Source organism: Astatotilapia calliptera, chromosome 3, assembly GCF_964374335.1.
Source record: "Astatotilapia calliptera chromosome 3, fAstCal68.1, whole genome shotgun sequence".
Taxonomy (NCBI): Eukaryota; Metazoa; Chordata; class Actinopteri; order Cichliformes; family Cichlidae; genus Astatotilapia; species Astatotilapia calliptera.
The window spans coordinates 41,286,666-41,313,577 of NC_137424.1; the positions used below are offsets into that span (position 1 = coordinate 41,286,666).

At 40.4% G+C, this 26,912-nt stretch overlaps 1 protein-coding gene across 2 annotated transcripts in view; it reads left to right on the forward strand.

Moving 5' to 3' along the window:
• arap2 (ArfGAP with RhoGAP domain, ankyrin repeat and PH domain 2) overlaps nucleotides 1-26,249 on the forward strand; it is a 168,931-nt gene extending 142,682 nt beyond the window's left edge. For both annotated transcript variants that reach the window (XM_026162146.2, XM_080290822.1), the window contains exons 24-33: nucleotides 687-764; nucleotides 7,032-7,106; nucleotides 7,982-8,099; nucleotides 10,881-11,003; nucleotides 12,959-13,092; nucleotides 15,391-15,473; nucleotides 19,017-19,052; nucleotides 21,624-21,687; nucleotides 23,637-23,759; nucleotides 24,637-26,249. In XM_026162146.2, coding sequence (XP_026017931.2) covers nucleotides 687-764; nucleotides 7,032-7,106; nucleotides 7,982-8,099; nucleotides 10,881-11,003; nucleotides 12,959-13,092; nucleotides 15,391-15,473; nucleotides 19,017-19,052; nucleotides 21,624-21,687; nucleotides 23,637-23,759; nucleotides 24,637-25,062 — 1,260 coding nt within the window. In that variant the 3' untranslated portion in view covers nucleotides 25,063-26,249. The remainder of the gene's footprint in view (nucleotides 1-686; nucleotides 765-7,031; nucleotides 7,107-7,981; nucleotides 8,100-10,880; nucleotides 11,004-12,958; nucleotides 13,093-15,390; nucleotides 15,474-19,016; nucleotides 19,053-21,623; nucleotides 21,688-23,636; nucleotides 23,760-24,636) is intronic.
• The last annotated feature ends 663 nt before the right edge of the window (nucleotides 26,250-26,912 follow it).

Here is a 26,912-nt window from a genome sequence, read left to right on the forward strand (position 1 = left end):
CGTAAAAGGAGGTTCATTCACTCCAAATCGGTTGGCGACGCCATCATTCGCATGACAAATAGCCATTAAGCCCAACCAATCATGAGCCCAATAGCGCCGAATACGCTCAGTGTGACCATAAAACGAGAGACGCTTCGCCAATTAAAGCACCAGTTCTGTGGTGGCTTCTGTCGACGGCGCCCATTATCAGGCCTAAACACACACACATACACGCGACGAGTTTCCCAGTTTGTTTGGATTTTATTTTCAACCCCAATCTTTGCTGCCACTCGTATAACTCCAACAAAGGAAATTGTTCTCTGAAAATGATAATGATGTTTAAAAAAAAAGTTGGATTGGAGAAAAAAAAGTCATTTCCCACACAGAGCTTTATGAAAGAAGAGAGTATTCAGTGTCGAGCACTCATCGCAGCCAACTTTCTCTTTCAAAATGAGGTTTTAGAAGTGTTAGCTGAGCAGCTCACTCTTTCCCAGGTTTAATCTGCTCCTCCACGTATCGCATTTAAGCGCTGAAATTAATATGACCATCAAAAATGGCTGCAGGATTCTATCAAGCAAGATGATGTTTCTCAAGTGCGGTTTACCTGATTAGAAACTTTTCTCTGGCTCAGTCTGAATTGACGTGTGTTTGTGTGTGTGTGTGTGTGTGTGTGTGTGCGTGTGTGTTTTGTGATGCTTTTTCAACAGGTCAGTGAAGACCAGGTGCAACAGATGGAGAGAGAGAATAGCTTCATCACACGCTGGAACGACAAGAAGGACACGACAGTAGGTCGACCCGCAGAACCCGAATGGAAATCACAAATGGGTGTTCAGTGTGTGTGTGTGTGTGTGTGTGTGTGCATTGATTTGCCTGCGTGCGTCAGGGACTCTAAAATGTGGGATTCGTTTGAACAGGTTTCCTGTTTTTCTGGCAGAAATGAAGGGAGAGGCAGGAGCAGGCGGGTGAGGAAAAAGGGCTTTGTTCCTGTTAACCTTTACAGCAGGTACTTTATGCCTGGATGCCTCAGCCGAGAAAAACATTTGGTTCAGATAACTGTGGAGGAAAAAAAAAGATGAAATCACATGCCGCTGCTGTTGTTGAAATCTGAAATAAGTTGTTTATGAGCGCTCCTTTCTGCCCCTGCCTTCCTCCCTCAGCCTTGTCCGTAGGGTTTCACAACAACGTCGGCTGCTCGGGGGCAAAAGAGTTACTCAGTGGAAAGCAAGTGCTATTAGAAAGCCGTCGGAGGTGAAAATTGGGATGAGGTTTTGATTTTGGATGTGAATTCGGAGGTCTTAAAATAGGAAAGTTATTAGTTTTTTCATTAAGAGCAATTATTTAGTGTAATTACAAGTCAGCGTGGAGAACATTTCTCTGCGGAGATAATAGGTATGTTTATTTTAGGGATGATTTGAAATTTTAGCAAAGTTAAAAACTTTGCTTAAAGTCATTTAATGTTACATTAACCATCTTGTTTTACTGACTCTGTTTGATCGTTTATGATCACTCGCTGGCTTTGCTGTAAAGGCCACTGCCAGACCGTGGAGCAAAAGCTAAAGAGCAATTGAAGTCGGTCTGTGCCTGATACGAAGGTGAAAAGTTTAAAGCAGTAAACTGAAATGTCCATAATATTGATCTTTGTTATGCAGAATCGCCTTCCACTTGCACTCCGCTTCTAGAAATATGGAAAAAGTTGGTAAAGATGAGATTTCCCACCCACAGATAAATGCCACTCTTGTGGTTATGTATGCATGGGGTGTATTTATAGTGATGTGTGGCTCAGCTTTACATAAGCCATCATGTAAAAAACAGCACTTCAGTTGCATTTTTTTTTCAACAGGCTATCTGAAAATGGTAAAAACTGCTTTTCAGCTCTGGGTTGTTACCAAAAGGGCAGAACTCTATTAAATGCAACGGTCATCATTCATCCTGTTTTTTTTCTAAACAGCAACTGTTTCAGGATAATGTTGCATTATTATAAAAACCATCAACATTCAGTCTATAGATTCCTCTGGAGTGGAATTAATCAACAAACTCAAGAATGTGAGAATTAATTTTTATCCTGCACGGGTGGGTGCCTTTAAGTCGAGCAACCCTTTAAAAAGAGAAGCAGCTAAATAAAGCTCCTGAGACACAGGAGTTGATTTCACAAAAAACTTTTATAAGAGCATGCTGACCTTTGTTAATTAGCACTAAAGTATAATGTACAACTGAATCTAATGGAATATAGCTTCTAAAGTATTGGGGGTAAGATAAATCACCAAATTGACTGGGGTGTTGATGCCAGTTTTCATGTCACTTCATCATAAAGAGCTTTGAACAGCGTCAGCCAGCATGGCTGTAGTCTAAAGAAGAAACTGAGCAACTGTGTGTGTAGCCTAGGCAGAAGCTGAAGTATGAATAAGAAGCTTTGCAGGACAAATGGCTCTTGGGTTTTCACTCGAAAACCACGAGACGATTGTCTCAGAGGACTCGGGGCCCTCCAGGTGAAGGTTCTGACCTCATCTGTTTCGTCTTCAAGGAAGAATGGCAAGAAGACAGCCAGCAAGTGGATAGTATAGTTCGACTTAGGGAGTGAGTAAATCAGTGATATAATGAGGTGCGAGACATTGTCATGCCTTTTAAATTCGAAGTGCCACTTGAAAAATCGATGCTTGCATTTACAGCCAGGCCGAGGACGGCTTTGGTTAGAGAGATTAGAAATGGCTTCATTCTTTACTCCATAATCTCCTTAAAACCCTTTAAAACATTTAAACTTCCCTTTCCTTTTCTCTACAGTAATCAGCATGTTTTTTCCCCTTTAATTATCTTGCAGCCCACAGCTGTAATGTTTGTAAAGTGGTCCCGGTATTCCTCCCAATACACAACAATGAAGGGGAAGGAGGAAAGCAAGATGGCCCCATATCTGTGTGTGACATTTTCACAATTACAGCTTTAGCTCCATTGGTTTGAATGACTGTAATTTTTGTGTCATTTGAGGGCCACAGGAGTCAGAAGTGGCTTCCTTCCCTCTTTTCAATGCGATAGTTCTCCCAGCACAAAGCCAATAATGGACCTCAGTTCACCTGCACATTAAAATGACAAAAGAAAAGTAACTGTAATTTCAAGATATCTAAGAAAAAAGAACCCTTGTCGTGCCCACTTAGTTGTTAATTCTCTTGAGACAGATTACTGCTCCCGCTGCATTGCCAGAAATCCAGATTAGGTGCTATAGCTATGACCCTGTATCTCAAAAATATAAATTCATTTTCACGTTTTCACTTAACTTTTTTAGTTTTTCACACTGCCGCTTTTTAATTTGATGAGCAGAGGATTAAAGCTCCAGCACTTGGAGAAAGGTGCTGTGATTTGTACCGACAAGCGAGACATTACTTGGAATTTGACCTCTTTGATGTCGGGCAGATTTAAAAACTCTTTTTTTAAAAATTTTGCATAGCTTACATTGAATTAGAAAACTCTCTTCTTCTCTTTGTGTTTCTGCAAGTGAAAAATGAAAGTCAGAGTTACGGGGATTATTTCTGAAACGTGCATGTTTCACATCATCAATCAAATTTTAATATTACGCAAAAACAACCTGAGTAAACACAAAATTCAGTTTTTAAATGATGATTTTGTTTATTAAGGCAGAAAAACTATCCAAACCTACCTGGCCTTGTGTGGAAAAAATAATTGCCCCCTAAACCTAATAACTGGTTGTGCCACCCTTGGCAGCAAGAACTGTAATCAAGCATTTGTGATAACTGGCAGTGAGTCTTTCACATCACTGTGGAGGAATTTTGGCCCACTCGATTCTGCAGAATTACTTTAATTCAGACACATTGGAGGATTTTTCATCATGAACAGGCTGTTTAAGGTCATACCAAAGCATCTCAAACAGGTTTAAGTCCACACTTTGACTAGGCCACTCCTGAACCTTCGTTTTTGTTTTTTGGGCTTTTTTTTTTTTTTTAGGCCATTCAGAGGTCGACTAATGGTGTGTCTGGATCATTGCCCTGCTGCAATAACCCAACTGCTCTTCAGATTCAAGGCATGAATAGAGAACAGAACTCATATTTCCATCAACTATGGAACGTACGTTAGTTTGTTTAGTTAGTTAGTTTTACTCCAGATGTAACAGGAATCAAGCCTTCCAACAAGTTCAGCTTTTGTCTCGTCAGTCCACCGAATATTTCCCAGAAGTCTTGGGAATCATGAAGATGCTTTTTGAGATGCTCCTTTGTGTTCTTTTTGGTCAGCAGTGGTTTTCTTCTTGGAACTTTCCAGTGGATGCCATTTTTTCCCAGTCTCTATGTTATGGTTTAATCATGAAGTCTGACTTTAACTGAGACAAGTGAGGCAGTTCTTCAGATGTTCTGCGTTTTTTGTGACCTCCTGAATGAGCCATTGATGCTCTTGGAGTATTTTTGGTAGGTTGGTCACTCCTGGGAAGGTTCACCAGCAGAGATGGGCAGTAACGCATTAGTCACATGTTACTGTAAGCCAATTACTTTTTTCAAGTAACAAGTAATGTAAGGCAGCGGTCCCCAACCGGTACCGGTCCGTGAGTCGTTTGGTACCGGGCCGCGAGAGTTGAGGCTCAGGTGTGAAATGTATGGTTTTCAGGGTTTTTATCGGTTTTCAGCGTTATTTTGTTACCGTTTTTATCGTTAACTTGGTTTTCCTGGGTCTTTTCACGCGTGTTATGAATAAATCTTCTTTTTTTCAGTACCGGTACTAGTTTTATTTTGTTGTATTTATCCGCGACACCTTAAAGTCCAGTCCATGAAAATATTGTCGGGCATAAACCGGTCCGTGGTGGTTGGGGACCGCTGATGTAAGGGATTACTATTGTAATTAGATTCCTGTTACTTTCCCGTAAGCACCCTGCGTTACTGCGTTACTAAACCATCATGATTTTATTTGTGAGAGTGCCTCATGACAACGACGTAAGCATGTGCGACGTCCGTGGCAACAACAGTTGTGTGTAGATCGAAAATGGATAATGTGGAGTGTTGGAGAGAGTACGGCCATGCAGCGTTTAAAGCGTGGATGTACTGACATTTCTTTAAGTTTTAGTTGACAAAAACGTTATAGTGTCCGCTGTACAGTCTGCGTGGGAAGAAAACTTCTTTCTACAGGGAAAAATTTACCTTCAAATCTGAGCAAGCACCTAGCAAGCTGCGACAGGAATGTGAAATTCACAGAGAAACCCCCGGATCCTCCCACCGACATGACCGCTATGGCACCGGGCAAATCTCTGCCTGCTCTACTCCTGCCAAACGGGAAAATAGATTTAAGAGCGACTGAACTTAGTGCCATTGAATCTTTGATTTTATTTATTTTTTGCTGTCTCCAAAAGTTGATTCTGTTCATCTGGACGTAGAGTTTTGTGGGAGAAACGTTTCGTCACTCATCCAAGTGATTTCTTCAGTCTCAGCTGACTGCAGGTTTTTCCAAATCTTATAAACAGGACATTTGCATAATGACTGAAACCAGCCCACTGAAGGAACACTGGGCTGGGAGGTCAGTTGCTTAATCATAAATATGCAAATTCTCATGAAATGTTTCTCCCACAAAACGCTACGTCCAGATGAACAGAATTAACTTTTGGAGATTTACTTTCCTAGATGATTGAGAATGCATCAAGAAGATTTTTTGCTGTGTTTTACTTGCATCTATGTGAAAGAGTGAGTGTAAACACAAAAAATAATTTTATTTTATATGCGGGAATATGCAGAAAATAGGTTTAAATGTTAAACAAATTTCTTCAAGGCATATAATTTAATTTTTCCTTGATGCATAAAGTTAAAACTAATGAAACAAGTTTTAAAAAGAGACTTTTCCATTTGATTACATTTTGTATGATGGATTATACAGAAAAAGTAGAATTGGGCTGAAATAGGCTTTATCACCTATTCAGGTTGTAAATCGTGTTTTTAAAAAGTAACTAAGTAATTAATTACTTTTTAAAATAAGTAATCAGTAAAGTAACGGGATTACTTTTTGGGGGGAGCTTGTGTTAACTATATCCTCATTTTCTTGTTCTTAGCTGACTGAAGCCCGACAAACCTGCTTCTTAAAACTCTGTTTGTAAAGCACAGCCAAACACAAGAGGCTTGGTATAAATGGAGGGTAGCCTCAAAGGGTAAATGCTGTTTATGAACTGAGGGGTTGCACTGAGGTCCAGTATATGATAAATATTTTTGAACTGTGAATCATTCGAAACTAATCAAGTAGGACCCAAGAACAGAATAGCTGGAGATTAGTGTAATCTGAGCTGTGTCAAGATTGGAAACGATGACGACAACCGAGAGCTATTTTGTTCAGCGTTCAGATGTATGCCATGGGAATAGATATCACTGTATATGCTGTATATGAATACCAGCAGAGTAAATATCTGCCTTTAAAACCACCTACATTTTCAAATAAATGTATACAAAGAAAGGTGAATAAACACATAACATTCTGATTTAAAAATGTCAGGTTTCACTTCCCAAACAGCAGCATTTTGTAAAGGCTTTTACCCCGAATAAACATATTTCCTTTTCTTTTGTGTGGTGGTATTTCACTCGCACAAGACTCAAAGGATACAAAAAAAAAGTCAGTGGCTGAAAACCCATCTCTCTCTGCTGGGTTCATTCTCACACTTGTGTTGTTTTTTTTCTCCATTGCCATAATAACACATGAAAATATCTTTAGGTGCTTCTTCAAAATATTTTTAAACTGACAGCACACTTAAAGTTAACACCTGAGGAAAGCATTTCGGTTGCGGTGTAGGTGAAACATTCGTCTTTCTCTCCCACCTTTCCGAGCGCGCCTGTCTCACACATGTTCTCTTTATTTAGCCGGGTTTTGCATTCCATTAGCGCTACCGGGATTCTGTTTGCCTCCGGCTCTGAAAACGACCTTTGCTTTTTCAAAAATCCTCCAACCATTTCTCGCCTTTCTCTCCATTTACATTCGTGGCACACAGGAGCAGAAATTTAGAAGAAAATTATTCCAATTAATCGTGCTTCATCGATGTTGGGATTCAGCTGATGTGACTCTTTTTGCCTCTGTTTTTCCCTCCTCAGTTTGCTCCGGCTGGGGACTTGATCTTTGAGGTATACCTGGAGAAGAGAGAGCCAGAGAAATGCTGCTTAATCAAGGTGAGAGTGTGTATATCCGTACTGCTCCTGGTGTGAATTTGTGTGTGTATGTGCACCTGCTTTCCCAAAGGTCCTGGTAGTGAGGTGAAAAAATGGGGAAGGGGATGCAGGCAGGTGAAGCTGGAGAAAGGATGAGGGTGGAAAGACTGAGAGGCGAGGGTGGATGATGGAATTGGGCCGAGACGTCCGTGGTTTAACCTGATGGGAGTACCGCACATACGAACTAATCAAGAGACATTTGACTTAATTGTCTGAGTAATTGCATTTTATGAGGCATATAGGCCTGTGCAAGTTAGGGAGGATTTTTTTTTTATTGTTTTTGTGTTTGTTAACAGGGTGACAGCAGGGCTCCAAGGGCGCACAGGGTTACAGAGCAGCACTAAGCAGCGCAGTTTAACATTAATTCTTCATTTGTCTCTGTGGAGGAAAGTGGCGCGTTTCCTTAGTTCAGTGCCGTTCATAAAGAGTCAAGTATGTAAACTGTGCGCTGTGTACATAGTTGTGCATGTTAAGCAGTGAAAGGCTCTTTCAAGACAAAGATGGTTGAAGGCATCGAGACTGATCCACAGAGCTTATAATCTAACCCAGGGGTGGGCAACTCCAGGCCTCGAGGGCCGGTGTCCCTGCAGGTTTTAGGTTTTTTGAACCAACACAGCTGATTCAAATGGCTAAATTAGCTCCTCAACATGTCCTGAAGTTCTCCAGAGGCCTGGTAACGAACTATCATGTGATTCAGGTGTGTTGACCCAAGGTGAGATCTAAAACCTGCAGGACACCGGCCCTCGAGGCCTGGAATTGCCCACCCCTGATCTAACCTTTTATATCCACAGTTTGCTTACTTTGTGTGATCGTTTCCCTTTATGCATTTATGGTAGGTCTCCCCCAGCATGCGGCCCACTGAGCTTGCAGAAACGGCGCTGAATATGAGGAACGTCGCCGTTAACGCCGACGACTTTTGGACCACCTTTGAAGTCATTGAAAATGGAGAGCTAGGTATGTCAGGTTACTAACCACTAAACTTCCTTCTTAGAAATGTTTATGTATTTTCACAAAAAACTCACAGGAGTTTGAATATACCAATGGACTTTATCTTAGGCATTTCAATGTGATGATATGCAAGCACTTGGCGACAGTAGGAAGGAAAAACTCCATATAATAAGACAGAATAAGTCTACTGTTAGTTTGGGACTGAAGGGGTTCAAGTTGGCAATTTCCTGTTTCCCTGTTGTACAGAGACACATCCCAGACAAGTTGCTCTTATTTGGAGACTGTTTTGAGGCTGGTTGCCTCCTACCTGTGCAATGTCGATTGATTGTAGCAGCTACTTGTAATTGGTTGAATGTGAAACATTTCAAACCAACAGCCTTTCCTAGGAGATTGTCCTTTTTTGTTATTTTTCACTTTAATGTGTCGAAGTCATGAGTCATAAGTTTATTTTTGCTGTGAAGTAAGCATAGAAAGCAAGCTTTTTTGTCCTCGACTTACTTGAAGGTATTTTTATTTGCTGCCTTATTTACAAGTCACTTTTAGTTTTTATTTTATTTTTTAGTCTTGGTTGGTTTGCCAGTATATATTTGCCATCAGCATATATACTGAGGTTTGCTGTGATTTGTAAATGGTGCAGTCACATAGTTTGCCACTATGTGCGGCACATGTAGCACAGTATGCAGACATGGCGTGGGCATGAGTAATAGCTTGAGAAGTCACTACCTACTTACACACCCGTGCACACTGGGAAATTAGCCAATCATCAGATTTTATGTCGGTTTCTTGTTTGGCTTGATTTAAATTGTAGACGATCTAAGGGGGCTGTATCAAGGCCCAGCAGAGCGCAAGAATAAAAGCATTCAGCTGGAAATGAGTATAATATGTCTCTAACTATTGAACCTCACTCCACTGTAACTTGTCTGTTACTTTAATCCGCTTTTAAATATAACATATAGCTCTTTCCCTCAGATTATCCAAACTTGTGCAACAACACTTCACTAATTGCGACTTCTTAAAATCCATCTGAAGGAAATAGCCTAATACCGAAGAAGCACCTCTTTAGCAATAAGTACTTTTTGTTGGGATGAAAAGGTCATTTATTCTTTAACTGAAATGCTACATTCAGAAAGACAGCAGTTTTTATGCGCACTGATCTTTGTGAAGACTTTTGCCTTTGACATTAACGTCGGTTAATGTCACGAGGTAATTTACACATGCTATGGATGTTATTATCATATGCAATTTCCCATCTTTTTCTTTTAACCCAGCTTCTGCTTTCATTCCTCAGTGCTATCATTTGGCTTTGACTCCAGACTGCTAAAACTTTTATACACCTGCTGCATTACAACTAAAGGACACTTTTTCTGTGTGACCTCCAAATTTTTCGAGTAAAATGTGAACTTACGTTATAAATGAAATGAAAGTTTCCCTCTAAACTTTTCTGCCGTCACGTTCTCCGTCGGTCCAATTAACATTGCATCACCTTTCAAGTGGCCATTTCCATTTAGGGGCACATACAAAGATCACACTTCCTCTTATCCGAGGACCTGGTGAGAGATTATGCTATCTCTAATGAACCAGCGCCTGTGAACGCGGCAGCACGCAGGGAAATTAGCCAAGCATCGTCAGTTTGATATGCACATAAATGAATCATCCTTACCGTCATACGTCATAAATTGCCTTCATCTTTCCTGCATGATCAACCTAGAAAGATGACCCACCTCATCCTGCATTAATATGCACGGAGGCCGCCTCACGCACTACACGTGCTGCATTTGATCATAACGCGGTATACGTCAAGAACGGGGCGGGGGCCTACAGACGAAGTTGAGCTTTGTCGCGAAGTTGCTTAGCTTGCGCTCCCCCGTGCACGTCACGGAGCAGTTCACTGAAAGTTTACACCTCACTCTTGTGTTTGTTTTGCTCTTCACAAAGTTACAGAGGACGAGCCGTCCTCTTCTAAAAATGAAGGTGTGTTGAATACTGAATATATTTGCTGAAGGTTCAGCATATTTTCTATGCCAAAACAATATGTCTGTGGAACAGTAAATAGTTAAGCGATTTCGAAGGCGGTAGCGTGACAGGTTTTGCTCGTAAAAGCATAAAGGAGGGAGGGGAAGTGCGTTAATTAGCCATTTTGGAATATAGCTACCGATAAACACTGTTATCGAGGACAATAAGCAGAAAAGGGGAGCTAATATTTGTGGGGAAATGAGGAACTAATTCCATGGCCTGGGCCTGCAGAGATTCCAGGGAGAAGATAAGCCCACTGTTATGAATAGGTTATGCCATTGTGGCTCTTTTTTTCCCTTCCTCCCTTTTTTTATTTATTTATTTATTTTAAAACCTTCTTTGGTTATGAAAAACAGGGGAGTGTAGAGATGGAAGCATCGGAGCAGGGGTGGTGGTACACAAATTATCTTCCTTTTTTTGGCTGATAGCATGTACCCTGTTCGCCAATTAAGAAGAGATAATAGGTCTATTTTGCACATGAGTGTGTTTTTATAATCAGGCCCTGATATGCTGTAGATAATTTAATCTGTTCTGTGATGAAACTGGGGGGGAAACAACATAATTTTGTTATTTAGCTAACTGGAGTTTGTCATGGATTTTATGATGTGGTTTTGTTTTGTGTGTTTATAATTCGTGTGAGATCAGAGAACACAAAAGACTTTTGCGACCACTTTGTCTTCAGATCTCTGCCATCTTTGCTATACTTTATCTTTAATCATTTCTCTGTTTCTGAGCTAAATTATTATTAATTAATTCATGTATTTTTTTTAACAGAGCGACCGTTGCACCACAGTGAGAAGATTCTTGAGCAGGTGTTGGAGTGGAGCTCCTTGGACTACCCCAGCTCTGCTTTTCTTGTTATAAAGAAGTTTGTAGGTTTCAAACTTCTTGGGGAAGGTAGAGTATGCTGTAGATGTTACAAAAGAAGAAGCAGCTGTTCCATATCTTGTTATCCAGCATTACTATTTCTCAGATCATCATTATTCCTCAACAGCTCATTTGTTCATTTATTGATGACTGTTTTTTATATTATAATAGTTTAGTTTAAACTCATAATACCCAGCCATGTTGTGCTTTTTTGTGCTTTTACTCCAGGGTAGTACAAGTACAACACTTTTGTTCATAGTATTTGTTCATAAAAGTAATGAAATTGTATGATTAACACAGGGGTAGGCAACTCCAGGCCTGAAGTGCCGGTGTCCTGCAGGTTTTAGATCTCACCCTGGGTCAACACACCTGAATCAAATGATTAGTTCCAGGCCTCTGGAGAACTTCAGCAGTCAGACAGGTGTCCTTTAGTAATTTAGCAATTTGAATCACTGTGTAGGATCAAGGACGCATCTAAAACTTGCAGGACACCGGCACTGGAGGCCTGGAGTTACCTACCCCTGGATTAGCATATCAGGACATGAATGAAGGCTTTGAGATTGGGTGCATACACTCTTTGATGAAGAACAACTCAAAAAGTGTCTTTATTTATTTAAAAAGCCAGAAAACTAAGATTACTGCTTTCATAGAAAGTATTTTAGTTATAGTTAAGTATCAGCCATGTGCTGCTAATCAAGTGCACTTGACCATCTCATCATCGGCAAGTGTGAGCATTGAAAGGTAAAACAGAAGTCTTGAAGTTTGCTGGTCTGAAGCAAACAGATGCGTGTTAACAAAATGCTAAGCAGAAACGATCTTAATGAAGCAATTGTTGCTGCCCATCATTCTGGGAAGGGTTATAAAGACATTTCCAACCAATTTGAAGTCCATCATTCTAGAGTGAGAGATTATTAGATTATTTACAAGTGGAAACATTCAAGGGCTAAATGTCAGACTCTACAGGAGTCAATTAGCTTGTTAAATGTTAAAGTTCATGAAAGAACATTTAGAAAAAGTCTCAACGAGCATGGCCTGTTTTCAGGTTCGGTAGAGGATGCCCCTTTTCTCATAAAAGAACATGGCAGCATAGTTTAGGTGTATAAAGTTGCATCGAAACAAACCACAAAACTTCTGTTCTTTGGACAAAGTGGAGATGTTTGACCATAATACACAGCACAATACTTGAAGGAAACCAAACACTGCATATCAGCACAAACACCTCATACCAGCTGTGAAGCACGGTGGTGGAGGGGTGATGTAAGGAAATTATTTAAAGCTGTATTTAAATCAATTCAGAGTGTAAGTAAGTATAGCTTGAAGTTAATGCTAACTGTGTTGTTGCTATTAGCCACAATTAATAAGTGGTCTAAACATCAAGCTAAAGCAGTTGATAGGCCAGGTACTTTCAGTTCTAGGAAATAGTTTGATGAAAATTAAACAGAGTAAAAATGGCAGCTAAAAATAAAGCAATAAAATAAATAAACCATTGCACTAAATAAATGAGTTAACATTTAAAAACAAGTACAATGTATTTAATTACAGTTGATGGCGTTAGAGCTGTAAGTATTACATAAAAGGATATAGGTATATGAAATTACAGTGGACAATAACTACAGGTGGTTAGCTAAGTAATTAAATAGTGATGGATAAAAGTCATGTATATATTTGACTGTATCCCCCAAAATTCAAACTTGTGCGTGGTTATAGATGCAAACATGTTACAGTTTGTTAGCTAAAGTGAATGGATATGTAGTTGGAGCAGGCAGACACAGTAACAGGTAGATGCCCTTCAGTGAGTACAGTTTTAGTTTAGTTTGGACAAAATGTGCAGCTTGTGTGGTGGTAGTATCCAACCAACCCTGCATATATTTTACTGAATTAAAAGCATTCATTAAAAATAAGTACAGGTCAACAGATTTGTGAGCGAACCCAGAACCCCTTGAATTCTCTGTTTTCCAATACAGCGTTGTCCTGTTTCACAACAGATCAGAAGCATTTTCTGAAAGGCGACTATCTGAAGTTCAGTGACGGATGCTCCAAACTGCTGTCAGGGCACAAATTTCAGGACAAGTATGTTGTGCTTCATTCAGAGAAGCTGCTGCTCTACAGGGATATCAAAGTAAGTACACTTTCGCCTTAATCTGCTGTCACATTTACAGCAAACACTCGCCGCCATGGAAACACAGTGTCTCCGGCGAACAGAGTGCGCCATTAATCCCGGGGTAATTTAAAAGGTTATGGAGCTGCTCAAGAAAGCCGAAATGTGTTTGAATGGAGCCGATACGACTACGACCGAAACAGACCAAAAATCCAGCCGGTCTGCGCTTCGTCTCCCCGGCAACGTGTTTGTCTCAAGGTTCAAAATTTTCAAATTAAGAAGGAAAAGTTTTTTTTAAAAGGGAAAGAATGCGACGCGTGCTTGAGAGACGACCAGCAGGACCGAGCTCCCTAGAGGGCTTTTCCTCTCAGCACATTTCTGCAGAAACATAGGATTCGTAAAGGAGTGTGAAGAAGTGTTAATAATTGATGGGGGTGCAGTAGTTCTGGCAGTAGGCTTGGGTGGTGAGGGGTAGGTGGGAGGGGGGAAATGGATAAGGTTGGTGCTGTGTGTACGGGGAGGTGTACTTTCACTGAAAGCTTCATTTATTTATTTAATTATTTTAAGGTCGCACCAGAGTAGCTAATTACTGCATAAATGCAGGGGAAATTAGAAGTGTTACTGGAACTTAATTGATATTCCTTGGCCTCTGCAATTACTGCCAGGTCTGTACTTAGTGCAGATTATGCTGGATGAAACACTGAATGTGTGGTGGGTTGTGATGTGTAGGTGTCAGAGGCAAAGCTACAACTTTGATTTCGCTCGCTTTGTTCTCTTTCACTTTGTTCTTTGTCAGTTGGAAGAAGAGGTTTTTGCCGGTAATGATTTGTGTTGCGATTCTGTGGAATGGCACTTGTTGGCATTTTATTGTAGTTTTAATTATTTCAGTAAATTTAATTATTTCTCCCCCTTGAATTTAGATAATTATTCCAAACAATATGCAGTTTTTCCTTTGTACGCCTCCATTCTGGTGACAGCTGGCAGTCGGGGGCATCATGTTTTGGTCCATCCGTCAGTCCATCTGACCATCCGCCCATCGTCTTGAATCCGACATATGTCGAATGCCTAGAGGGGATTCTTAAAATTGGACATAAGCATTCACTTTGGCTTGAGGAAAAACTGATTAGATTACGGTTGTCAAAGGTCAAGGTACATGCGACCTCACATTCTGGCCTCACGTCCGTCTCATCCTTTTGAGCGCTTCATCCTGGGAGGACCTGGAGGGAATTTAATCATGTATGGTGCAAGCTTTCTCTTAGACTCAAGCGAACTGATTTGATAGTTCGAGGTCACAGTGACCTCACAAAACACGGTTTGGCCCAGAACTCAAATATTTATACACGAATTATGACAAAGGTTCCTGCTAATATTAGAAAAGAAGGAGGTTTTATATCCAAAATGTCAAAGGTGAGCTCTGCTGTGCCATTGTCTATGTTCTGCAGTAACACTTTCCTGACCATTATTCAACACCATCACTCAGGAACAGAGTGTTCACCCATTGGCCACTTTATTAGGCACGTCTCGCTGGTACCGACCTGGACTCCTTTTTACCTTCAGGACTGCCTTAAGTCAGAGATTTTGCCCCATGTTGACATGGCATCATCACACATTTGGTGCATATTTAACATTCATGATGTGAATGTCCTGTTCCACCACATCCCAAAGGTGCTGTGTTGGATTAAGATCTGGTGACTGTGGAGGATGTTTGACCCTACCATGTGACTGTAACATCGACACTTATCAGACCAGGCAACATTTTCCACATTTTATTGTTTAATGTTAACTGTCACTGGTTGGGTCTTCATGTGCCTCAAGGTTCAATGTGTTGTCTATTCAGAGATGCTCATGTCCATAAAGAGAGGCTATTTGAGCTAATGTTTCCTTCCTATCAGTTCAAAGCTGTCTGGTCATTCTCCTCTGACCTCTGACATCAAGACGTCGTTTTTTTCCCGAGAACTGCCGCTCGTGTTATATTAGTATTTTCTCATTTCCAGACCATTCTCTGTAAACCCTAGAGATGTTTGGGGGGGGGAAATCCCCAGCAGATCAGCAGTGTCTGAAATACTCTGACCAGCATGTGTGGTACCATTCAAAATCACTTAAACTACCTTTATTCTTCATTCTGTTGCTCAGTTTCATCTACATGCTTAAATAAATTGAGTGGCTGCCACATGATTGGCTCATTAGATATTTGCATTGACAAGTAGCTGAACAGGTGTACCTATAAAAATGGCCATGAGTGTCTCTGTGTTTGTTGCTGAATGCAGTCTTTGCTGTGCCACCTTACCTGCTCAAAGTGTGTTTGGTTTGGTTTTGCAGAGCGCTAAAGCCGAGAAAACAATCCCACTGAAGGATGTGAAGTGTTACCTGGGCCTGAAGAAGAGGCTCAAACCTCCAACCAAGTAAGCAGCACTCACACATCCTGTATAATAAAACATCCTCCTTAAAATTATACGATTGAGAGAAGGATTTACCCTTTTTTTTTTTTCCTCCTGTGCTGGAATAATGTAAACATCCCAATTCGCAGTCTTGTATACACCTCTTGATTTGGTGCATGCTGTTAGTTTTCATCTTCACTGTTGATTAGTGAGTACAGCTGCAGTGGAATTAATGTGAAAGCACTGCTTTTAATACCTGATGCTAGGTTGTTTAAAGCGAGCAATAAACCGGGGAGAAAACACAAATCCACTTTCTTAAAACCACAGGACAAAATGTCTAGAAGCAAAAATGTAAATAGTACACCGTGGGAGATTTTATTTTTTTATGTTTTGGTTCTTTGACTGTTTAAGTGAAATGCATCCGCATCTCTGCTGATAAAATTACAGCTGCAAATGGACAAAACTAATTTGGAATAGCGGAATAGGTTTTAGTTATAACATAGAGTAAAGCATCTTCTGCAGCCTGTATAATTCCAGGAAAATGGATGTTCTGCCTTCCAGCCTGTGGTGAAGTCCTGTGTTGTGCCGCTAATGTGCATTTATTAATTTGCACCATTGTGTAATTGTTCCGCCACCGAAGGGCCTTCATTGCCTCAGAGATTTTACTGAAAAAACACAGGTCGCTTTCTCTCTTCCACCGGTAAAACAACAGTGGCACAAATTCTCTGCTGAATCGCAGACACAACTGCCTGTGTCACCGGGGTCAGGCAACAAATACAAAGCAGATTTTGTGATTTTTCCGAACCCCCCGTGGACATTTTTCTGGCATATTTGCATGCGGGTGAGTCATCTTTACCAAAAACGGATGCTGCATCGTCACAATCACGATCATTCGATCCAGCGTTTTGAGTTTTAATATATTTTTATGTTTATGGTTTATGTTAAAGTTCATTAGCTTCTCTAAGTTCATTTCTATTTTGCCCATGTTGCCCTGTTAAAGTTTGTTTATTCGAATCCCCTTGTGTCTTCACCCCTGTGTTTAAGTCTCCCTCGCCCTTCATGTGTTTCTGCGTCTCATTATGTTTCCTGTTTTATTTTGAAGAGGTCTGGTGTCACATGTTCATTGGGTATTATGTTGACTCTAATCAGCTGTTTCCCCATGTATTTCCACTTCCCCTGATCAACTCCTATGCGCATTTAGTCTGTGCGTTTTCATTTAGTCCTTGTCAAGTCATTTGTTGAGTTCTTGTCATTTTTCGATGCCTCTATGTTTGCAGGTTTTTCCATGTTCAGATTTTTAATCATGTTCAAGGTTTTGTTCTTTGTCTTTTGTGTTTAGCATTTAGTTTTTCCCAGTTCTAGTTAGTCTCCCGTCAGTGTGCATCTGCATTTTTGTGCCATTTTGTAGTATTTCCAAGCCACAAATAAACGTCTCACGTTTTTTAAAATTATAGTTTAATTCCAAGTGTCTGCATTTGAGTCCTCTTCCTCCGTCCACACATGCGTACATTCTTACCAAATCAGTCCTGGAAGTGATGCTGTATTTCCTCTTTCCCTTCCTCGACCCTCAAAGTTTTGCCACCCACCCCTCCCCTAAAACCAGGGATGTAAAACTGATTTTACATCGTGGGTCACATACACCTCACTTTAATCTTAAATGGGGCCAGTGAAACTCTCCTTTCTGTCAGTGTAAAGAAGTTTAACTACACATTAGTCCCTGACATATTTTAATATGTGAACAAGGACAATTTCAACAGTACTTCACAGTTTTTCCACATGATAAAGAAATGCTGCTGTAATCTGAAAGCTTTCAGTCTTAAATTGTAAGAAGTAAATGTGTAAAATTACAGGACTAAATCCTGGCAGCTCAATGCCCAGATGGTCCTGTTATTATAAAACAGAAAGCTTCTGTTAATTTGTAGAAAATGTCCTTATTTCTGTGGACCCATTGTGAAAAACAAATAAAACCGAAAACAGACATTTTTATAGTCAATAGTGAAAAGACGGGAATGTTTCTGCTATTTAATTGTTTATCTATTACGAGAGGTCTTTGTTAGTATGAAAAGCTGCAACACTTCTAACTAAAAGTAAAAACATTTATGCCTAGCTTTACATTTTCCAAATGCATCCAGTGGGGCCGGATTAGAGTCGTTCCCAGGCCATTTCTGGCCCTCAGGCCTTATGTTTGACATCCATGCCCAAGACCCTCCTGACCCCATCTTATTTTTCACTGTAATGAAATTGATTAAATGTAATTGCGTTTTAACAAATACAAATTATTAAACTCTGTTCCCGCAAGTAGAAAAACATTGCCGCCACTGTTTTATTTTAATGATCCTCTGTTATTGGAATTGATGACACATGCCAGCATTTCTTGTTGGTCAAACAAAGAGGACATTTATTCTATATTTCACATCGCGCGATTATAATTCCTCATAATTTTCCCCGTGTCGGACTGTCGAGTCGAACAAAAAAAAAGTGAGAAATGACCCCAGACAACGATTGTCTGCATTACGAAGTCCTTCAGGGCGAGGAAACCCGGATAAGAGAGCAGGAGTGGGAGACGGAGAGATGAGGGAAAAGAGGGAGAGATGCAGAAAGATGCAGGCTGGTATCATATACTGTTGAGTGGGCTGTGGGAGAAGTCATACAGCGAATAAAGAAATAAAGACAGAGTGCTGAGGAGAATGGAGAGAGTCGTAGTGAGAGGGTTAGGAAGAGGCAGCGCTCCAGTACCTCATTAGGTTGAGGTCTATTTGTGAGCGGCCTACTGCTGGGCTGGATCTGCTGCCCTCACTCACAGGAGTGGTGCTCCAGGCTGCTGGCTCTCTCCAACCCCTCTTCGCTTTGTTCTTCTCCCTACTTTTCTGCTTCTTTTCAGCTGCTGCTGCAAAGGTTTTTGAGGAAAGCGCATTCTCTAGGAAGGTGGTCTTTTCACCTTATGTTACCCCCGCGCAGGTTAATTTACACCGAAGCGCACACGTGTCCATGTATCGATAGGCTTTTGAGTGCATGGAAATGGTGGAGTGTGGGAAGAGGGTCGTTCCTTTTAGCTAATACCGCAGCTTGGCGCAGTAAACCGTGTTCATGCGATCATCTGTTTTTACCCCCAGCAGATTCGCTCACCGCTCCAGCATGTCAGAAGTTCTGTCTTTTGCAGCCCTCCTAACAAAATATACTTTAAGGCTTATAGGTGAACAGCGTGTGCTCTGTGTATTGTACAGTTTGGCCCAGAGCATATTGATGTCTGCTCATGCATAAACATGTGGGCTGAAACTGCACTAATTAGCTTAATTAATTCCACTGTTTGGCACCCAGTGTTTGCTGGGAACTCTCTTTCCTCTTTGGATGTTCGTGAAAAGGTTTTGACCTTCTACTATCTTTACAGTACTTTCTCAAGTTGTTTAAAGTTGTTTATGTGAAGTGGGATTTTTGAACGTTCACCGTTTCTTTTAGAGAAACTTGTGAACCCTGTTTTTGAATTATACCAGTATGCAGGAAATTGCAAATTTAGATTTGCAGAATCCAAATTTCCAAGTCTGAACTGTCTCTTCCCTCTTTTCACAGCTGGGGCTTCACCATCTGCACTGATAAGCAACAATTGTGAGTAACACATTGACGTTCTATGAGTCGTCGTTGTACGTTTGACCCTTTTCTGCTTTAAACTCTCTCCAAAACAGAAAGAATCTAATAGTTAGAATCACACTTTATTTATTAATTTCATCAGATTTTTTACATTTTTTTTAATACCTGTGATGTGATGCCAGCAAAGTCAGGTGACCCTATAAGCTCCTGAAAGATTTAAGCAAGTGTTCTTCATTCCCTTAATGTCAAAGCATGTCAGCGTTTAAAACCTCGGTGAGGAAATGAAGCATAATTATCCTGATCACAAAAAAGAGACATGAAACGAGTAATGTCCTCTAACTGTTAGCAACTACCAGTAACATTAAGTCAACGTGCTAGCTTCTAGTTCATCTTTTCATAGCTGTCTGTCAAACTCATCTCTGTAAGCAGGTATTAACATGTAGAATCAGTAGACATGGGGCTAGGGATGTTTACCGAAAACCTGGTGTTAAACAGGCTTCAGGTCTTAACTGGGGCATCGATACACTCCAGTGTTATTGGTACTGCTTTCAGTAGTGGAAGAACGTAAGAAAATTAATTCGTTATTGCTACAAGAAACATAATTTTTCACATTTTTATTTGACTAACTTTGACTAGCTTACATGCCAGTAGGTCTTTTAGCAAGTAAAGAAGGAAACGAGCGGTTCTTTGAAACATTCGACAAAGGTCCATCACATTTAGACAAAAAAAGTGCACGTTTGATGTCCTAGAATCGAAAATATGAACATGAAGTAATGATTAAAAGTGAGTTGTTAGTAACCTGATATGGGTGTGTGCTTCAGAAATCCCCAGTTTCAGAGTTTTTGTTGGTGCACTTCCATCCACGAGCTATAAGTTAAGGTTTAGGTACGAGTGATTATTACCCAGTGCTGATTATATGTTGAATTTAAAGCCTTCATTATATGGGGAATATGGATTTTCACATAATCGAGTATTCAGCCAAGCTATAGTCAAAATAATTCAAATATTATATTACAGTCCTGCAGAAGATACAAAATTACAGTGATTGCACATTAATTCAGTGAATTTTATTTGATGTTAATTTTATCTGTGGATGTGGTGAAACACACACTTCTGCTTTAACCTTCATGTTAATTAGTCCCTCACAAAACTTTCTGCTGTAGTTTTATCAGCGTGAATGCAGCAGTTGAATGCCAAGAGTAACATCCTATATATGTGTGGCCACATGACTTTGTTACAGTGCTGTGAAAAAGTATTTTCTCCATTCCTTTGATTGTCTTTGTTTTTTGCATATTTGTCACCCTTATTTGTTTCATATCATTAAACATTCGCAAAAGGTAACCAGAGTAAGTACTAAATTCAGTTTTTAAATAAAGAGTTCAGTTTTTAGGGGCAGGGGGGTAAGGCCCCATAATACCAATGGAGCTTGTTAAATCGTTAATTTATTGGGATTACGACAATTTTTGGAAAGCTGAGGTCAGTTTCAGTAGCCACACCCACGGCTGACTATTGTCAGACCTGCTGAGGTCAGAGTTCATGATTCATCAATAAGAAAAGCGATTGGGCAAAAATGGCATCCATGGGAGAGAACAAGGAGAAAATCATTGGTGATCAAAAAGAACTCAAAGGCTTGTTTCACATTTACCAAAAAACCCTCTTGATGATCTCAGAGACTTTTGGTAAAATATTCTGTGGACTGATGAGACAAAAGGTGAACTTTTTGGAGGGGCTAAGTCCTGTTACATGTGGAATAAAACTAACACAGCATTTTAGAAAAAAACTCATCATACAGCAGTCAAACATTGTGGTGGTAGTGTGACACGGTCTGGGGCTGCTTTGCTGCTTCAGGACGACTCTGAATGGGTCAAAGAAACATTGACTAGACCGCTCCAAACCTCAAAGTCTGGACTCAAATCAGATTGAGATGCTTTGGCCTGACCTAAAACAGGCCGTTCATGGTTGAAAATCCACCAATGTGACTCAAAGCAATTCTGTAATGATGAGTGGGCCAGAATTCCTCCACAGTGATGTAAAAGACTCAGTGTCAGTTATCACAAACACTTGATTGCAGTTCTTGCACAACCAGTTATTAGGCTTAGGGGGCAATTATGTTTTCACACAAAGGGCCGGGTAGGGTTGGATAACTTTTAACCTTTTAAACATGTTTGTGTTTACTCTGGTTATGTTTGTCCAATGTTAAGTTTTGATTGATGATCTGAAACATGTAAGTGTGACAAATATGCAAAAACTGAGAAACCAGTTTTTCACAGTACTGTATGTTTTATTTCTCTTTTAATAATAGCAAACCTGGAGTACAGTGCATGCCAGGTATTACTTTAAACCTTCATCCAAGATTATTTCTCACAAAACTAATCGTTGCTGCTTATATAGACTTTATTAATGCCGATTTACAGAATCAAAGGTGCAGCTATGGCGCAGTCTTTTATTTATTTTTTTATTCGGTGATCCCCTCAGAAGAAACTGTGTCCACTGCTGTGACTCACCAAGTCCAGCTACCTGATTAAAATGGGTGTGAAAATAATGAGGTGGAAATCAGCGACTGATGTGACCAAGCTTTCTCCTCCTCAGGCATTTCTGCTGCGACAAGAGGGAGACGCAGGTCAACTGGGTGACAGACATCATCAGGATGAAGGTAAGATGACGCGCAACTAGAGAGGAAGTTAAAACAGGAGCGAGGAATTCTCTCATGCAGACGCTCGATAAGGCAATTTAATGAGTAGACGCTGAAGTGTGCGGCGTAGCTGCAGGACTGCAGGAGAACTATGTGCATCCCTCTCTAAGCCTTTTATTGCAGTGTCGTGAGCCAAAAATATCAGTGAATGTGACATGCACGCTGTGGACATATCCTCCTCCTTTTCTCTTCCATATTTGGATGAAAAATACCCTCAAATACAGACAGAATAAATCATCTTTTTTTTTACAATCCATATCTCAGAACAAGGAGATATGATAAATCATATGTTTTTCTCCCAATCATCCTTTTCCATTGTACGGTGAGGCAGACAAAAATACATAAACAGGGGAGAGAACTGTAAAGTTTTCGAGGTCACTCAGCAATAACATAAATCACTTTATGTGGAAAAGCTGTGAGAATAAGGTCAAGGCGACTGTAACAATCACATTGTGGTACTTAGCCTGCAGATAGAGCTAAGTGTTGTCGCTGTCAGTCGCTGACACAGCACATATGACATAAATAATGCAGGGCAAAGCAAACCAAGGGGAGAACAGCTACGCACGTGTCATAATCCTGTATTAATTTTCACTCTCGCAGTCATTTCTGCCCCCCTCCAAGAGAAACGGCGTCTTATTTTCTCATTAGACTCAACACTGGTGTCTATTTTTTGCTCATTTTCAAGTAAAAGACCAAAGTTGAACTTCACACTCGTCCTTAACTGAAAGATCGAAGGAAGATTTGCCAGCTCTGTATTGTATGCTCAGCACATTTCATCTGTATTAGCACTTTGGCTGTCTCCCTTTATGGGAACCCGTCTGCAGCAAAGTGTTGTTTATCACAGGTGCTTACTGTAAAAGCCTTTTAGTGCCTTAGTTTGGGTTAGAAAGTAAAAAGGGCAACACTGTCGGGGAGAGATTGATCTAAAGGGGAAGGCAATTTTTGTCTGTTGTTTCTAAGTGTTTCAAGGTGTTTATTTCAGTGGACTTTCCCCCTCCTCCTCGCTCTTTGCAGAAGCTCTTTGCTCTGCAACAACTAAATCTATAGCAGACCGGAGCCGGCTAAAAATATTAGAATTCTCTTCCCAAATCTGCTAAATATCAGGATTGTCAGCTTCCAACGCCGAGGCTTGAGGGAAGGACGCGGGACTTGTGGGAAGGGCAGAGAGAAAGTGCAGATGAGAAAGTCGACGGAAAGCACTTGTTCTTGATTTCCCTTACCTTACCTGTTAGCGAGCATTGTGCTCCAACAGTTTCCATAGCAACTGGCGATGGAGGACCTCATTCTGAAGCAAGGTAGAATGGGTGATGGCGGGTGTTCGAGAGTTGGGGGAGGGTGTAAAGGTCCAAGGACAGGTCCTGGCATTGATGAAATAAGGATTTGTTTAAGAGAGACGGTTTTACACGTTGGGGGAGGGGGGGGGGGGTCACGGTGATTTAAAAGGGGACATTGTTAAAGAGAAAGTTTAGCTGGAGATCAGAGCGCAGCCAGACAGCTGTACTGGAACAGAGTATCATCATTCTTTGACTTCCCCTCATTATTAAGGATGCTTGTCTCAATCTGACTGAAAACTGAACCGGCACGTAGATATTTTAGACTAAGGAGCAATATCATGCTTTTTATTAATTATTCATACTTTCAAAAACAAATATTGTTGCTGACAGTTCTGTTTCTCTTTTCTTTCCTTCCTTCATTCTCACACAGTCAAGGGCAGACATCCAGTTTTTAGTGCGTCTTGGAGTCATCATTAGTCTATTCATTCATGTTATTCCTCATCTACTCCATTTTACTGCACAGGTCTCATACATGCAGAGCTGGACCTTACAGAGCATACAAAGACAATAAATGAAAATAATGTTGTTTTAAATGATATATAACCCGTTTCCATGATGTCTGCCTTGTGCCTTCAGTATGGTTCTGACCTTCATGCATCCACCAACTCAAAAGAAATGGCAGATCACAAATCCACCAGAGGTGGAGCTCTAACTGAAGGGAGCAAGGTGCTGCCTCAGAACCTCAACTCTAGCAAACAGGTGAGGAACTCAATGTTTTTTTACCCCTCAGCCATAAAAGGCTGATGGGGGGTATTGTTGTGGTTGGCAGCGCGGCTTTGTGAACACAAGAATGAGGGAATGTAGGATTTTCAAATTGATACCAAAGGTGCATCTACTAAAAAACTCAGATGACTTCAAATCTCTGTAACATCGACCTCAAGGTCCTCTGACCCTGATCCCAAGGTCAGAGGTCATGTTTTCTGAAAATCTTGTGAATGTAATAACTCACAAAAGAAGTTACGTTGGATTTTCACATTTATACCATAGGTGTATCTACTAGGAGGCTGAGAACTGATGGTTTTTTCTTTATAGCTCTTATTTGCTGCCATGGTTAGGTTGGAAAGTAATCGATCAATATTAATATTAGTATTATTATTAGTTTTTCAAGAGTTTCAAAATATGGCTATGTTTGCCATCAGACCATGCTTCCATTTTTCTTTTACTGCTTAGTTCATGGTCACAGGTAGTCTGGAGCTCACACCACCTGCCACAGAGCAGAAAACACACAATCTCATATCCTTGTGTTGGTGTTGCTCCTACATCAGAGAAAAAATATTAGTCCAGGATCAGTATTCCTGCAGACCAGTCACCATACACCTAATAACACCACATCCCTAAGATATCAGATGATTGGTCAGTTGTCATGTTCATCCTGGACCAACATTATTATGATGATACAGAAACAACACCAACACGGGCCTATCTGATAGACTGTGAAAAACTTTAGTTTTATTTAGCTTTAGCTTTTTATTTAGCTTTAGTTTTATTCTTGTCATCATGCATCATGCTATGAGTGATTATAAGATTGAAGAGTCTGTGATTTCACTACATCTATATCTGCCATGTTTACCTATAGACAACCGAAAGGAGGGTTTCTCTTGGAGATGGAGAATGGAGGCCCGCCAAGGATCCTAGTCCCCACTTCAAGTCCAACACCATAGGTGCTCCAAAGTCCAGTACCATGGGTGCTCCAAAATCCAACCCCATAGCTGTTCCAAAGTCCAACACCATAGGTGCTCCAAAGTCCAATGAACCATTCAAACCCCCAGCAATCCCAAGCAGAAGAACTTCAGTGGATGTTTGCCTGCCTCTACGGCTCCCGTCACCATCTTCTTCCAGACACATGCAACCCATGCCTTTGCCTGTTCTCCCTCAAAGCGGCTGTAAGACGGTCAATAAAAGACCTGCTCTGGGTGGGGAAGCTATACTCCCTCCAAATCTGCTGAATGAACTCAACTCTGTCCTGAACAAGACTGGTCGCACTAACAAGAACAATGACTGACAGGAGGAGACATGAGGGGGAAATTACATAAAGTATCATGATCATTTCTGAAAGACTACACAGTATTAATGAAAAGAGAACAAGTTGCTTTCATGAGCGATGATCACAGTTTGACCTGAGCTTTTGAACTTGTATATATATGGAGATGGTGATGCACATGGGTATGTGCAAAACAGGTGCAGGAGACTGCAAAGGTCACGCAAACCTCAGCTGGCCATGGCGCTGACCCAAGCACTACAAATTAAGATTTATATACCACTGTTTGAAAGCTAGAGAAAGTTACGTAAATATGTTCCGCTATCAAACCCAGAAGTTTCTGGAAACATTTCCAAATGCTTATGCAATGTCTTTTTTTCCAGCTAAAGCCTTGCCAAAGAATTTGCAACTATACTTTTACTTTTACAGGCAGGAGCCTGCTGCTACCTTACAGCGGCCATTCCGAAAGTCAATAGTGCTGCGGGCCACTTAAAAAATAGAAAATCCCATGGGGCCAACCAATAATAAATCTTTCTCTAATCAAAATACAAGTGAAAGTAATATATTTTTTGGATAAATTTATTTAAAAAAACCCCAAAACAAAACAGCAAAGGCTGCTAATTCTACGCAGTCATATGCAAAGTTTTTTGGACAATGTGTGTAATGAGTAATATCACAAATTAGCCACCTCCTCTTACCAGTTGTAATTCACTTTTATAGAAATAAATACTACAGTTACATATTTATATAAATGTAATGTCAAAGCTAAATGTTCGTTATTATTGCTCCCCACCTGCAGCACCATGGCAGTCCACCAGGGGGCTCCAGGGAATCGTGGCCTTACAGGACAACATTACTCCTGGATATGTACAGCACTGCCAATACAATCATACATGTTGGTGCACAAAAAGCTGATTTGGTGTGCACAAGTCGGTAATGGTTTTAAATAGAAGTACGATACAATATTAGCTGGCTGTGGCACACAGGCCAAAGTGTTAGGTACCTTTATTTATTTGTAGTTGCTTTTATGGTTCTAGCAGTTTTTGTACCACTGTAACTGTTACAACTGTAACCGAACTGTAGCCCCACTGGCAGTGTTTTTGAAGCCTAAGATTATGTGCCATGCCATTTTTAAACTTTGCAGGGGGCCGCCACCAAATGTCAAATTAATGTACAGCATAAAAATATAAATAAATGTGCTAAAACATTTAGTGAAGTTGCACATTCATGTTTAGCGTTTTCATAGACATTAAGTGGTTAATTTGTTCTTGGACTGATCCTGGACTAACATTTTGCTAGCTTGTTTCTATGGGTTATCTTTTTTTCTGATATTTTAAGAAGAAAAAAGGCCTGAAAACAGAAAATATCAGCATGATGATGCAAGAGATCATAATCTCATGACCACATTCAAAACAGAATCAATTTTTAGCAATAACATATAGGTGATTCAAATAGAATACAATAAATATAAATGAGAAGTGATTCAAATGCTAACCAAAATAAATAAAAGCGCACTAATGGAACTGAACATGCAGATAATAGAACTGAAGTTGGTTTGTATTAATCACTGATTATCAGAAAGATGGATCCATCTGTGGAGGAAGTGGTTGAAAGCATCTTTAGTGTGTTCTGATGTGTCTTTAGGTTATACCAGCTGACTGCTTCTTAAAGATCTGTGTGTCCTCCTGGGTATAAATTCGTCTAGGGATTGTCTGAATTGTATGTATGCCTGAGATTATTGAGTGACCTATAAACAAGTAGCAGCTCTCTCAATGTCTTCACTGGGAGTCAGTGTAAACATCAGTATTGTGCTCAGTTCTCTTGGTTCTTGTTACAGCTCTTGCAGCAGCTTTCTGACAGAGCTGTAGATATCT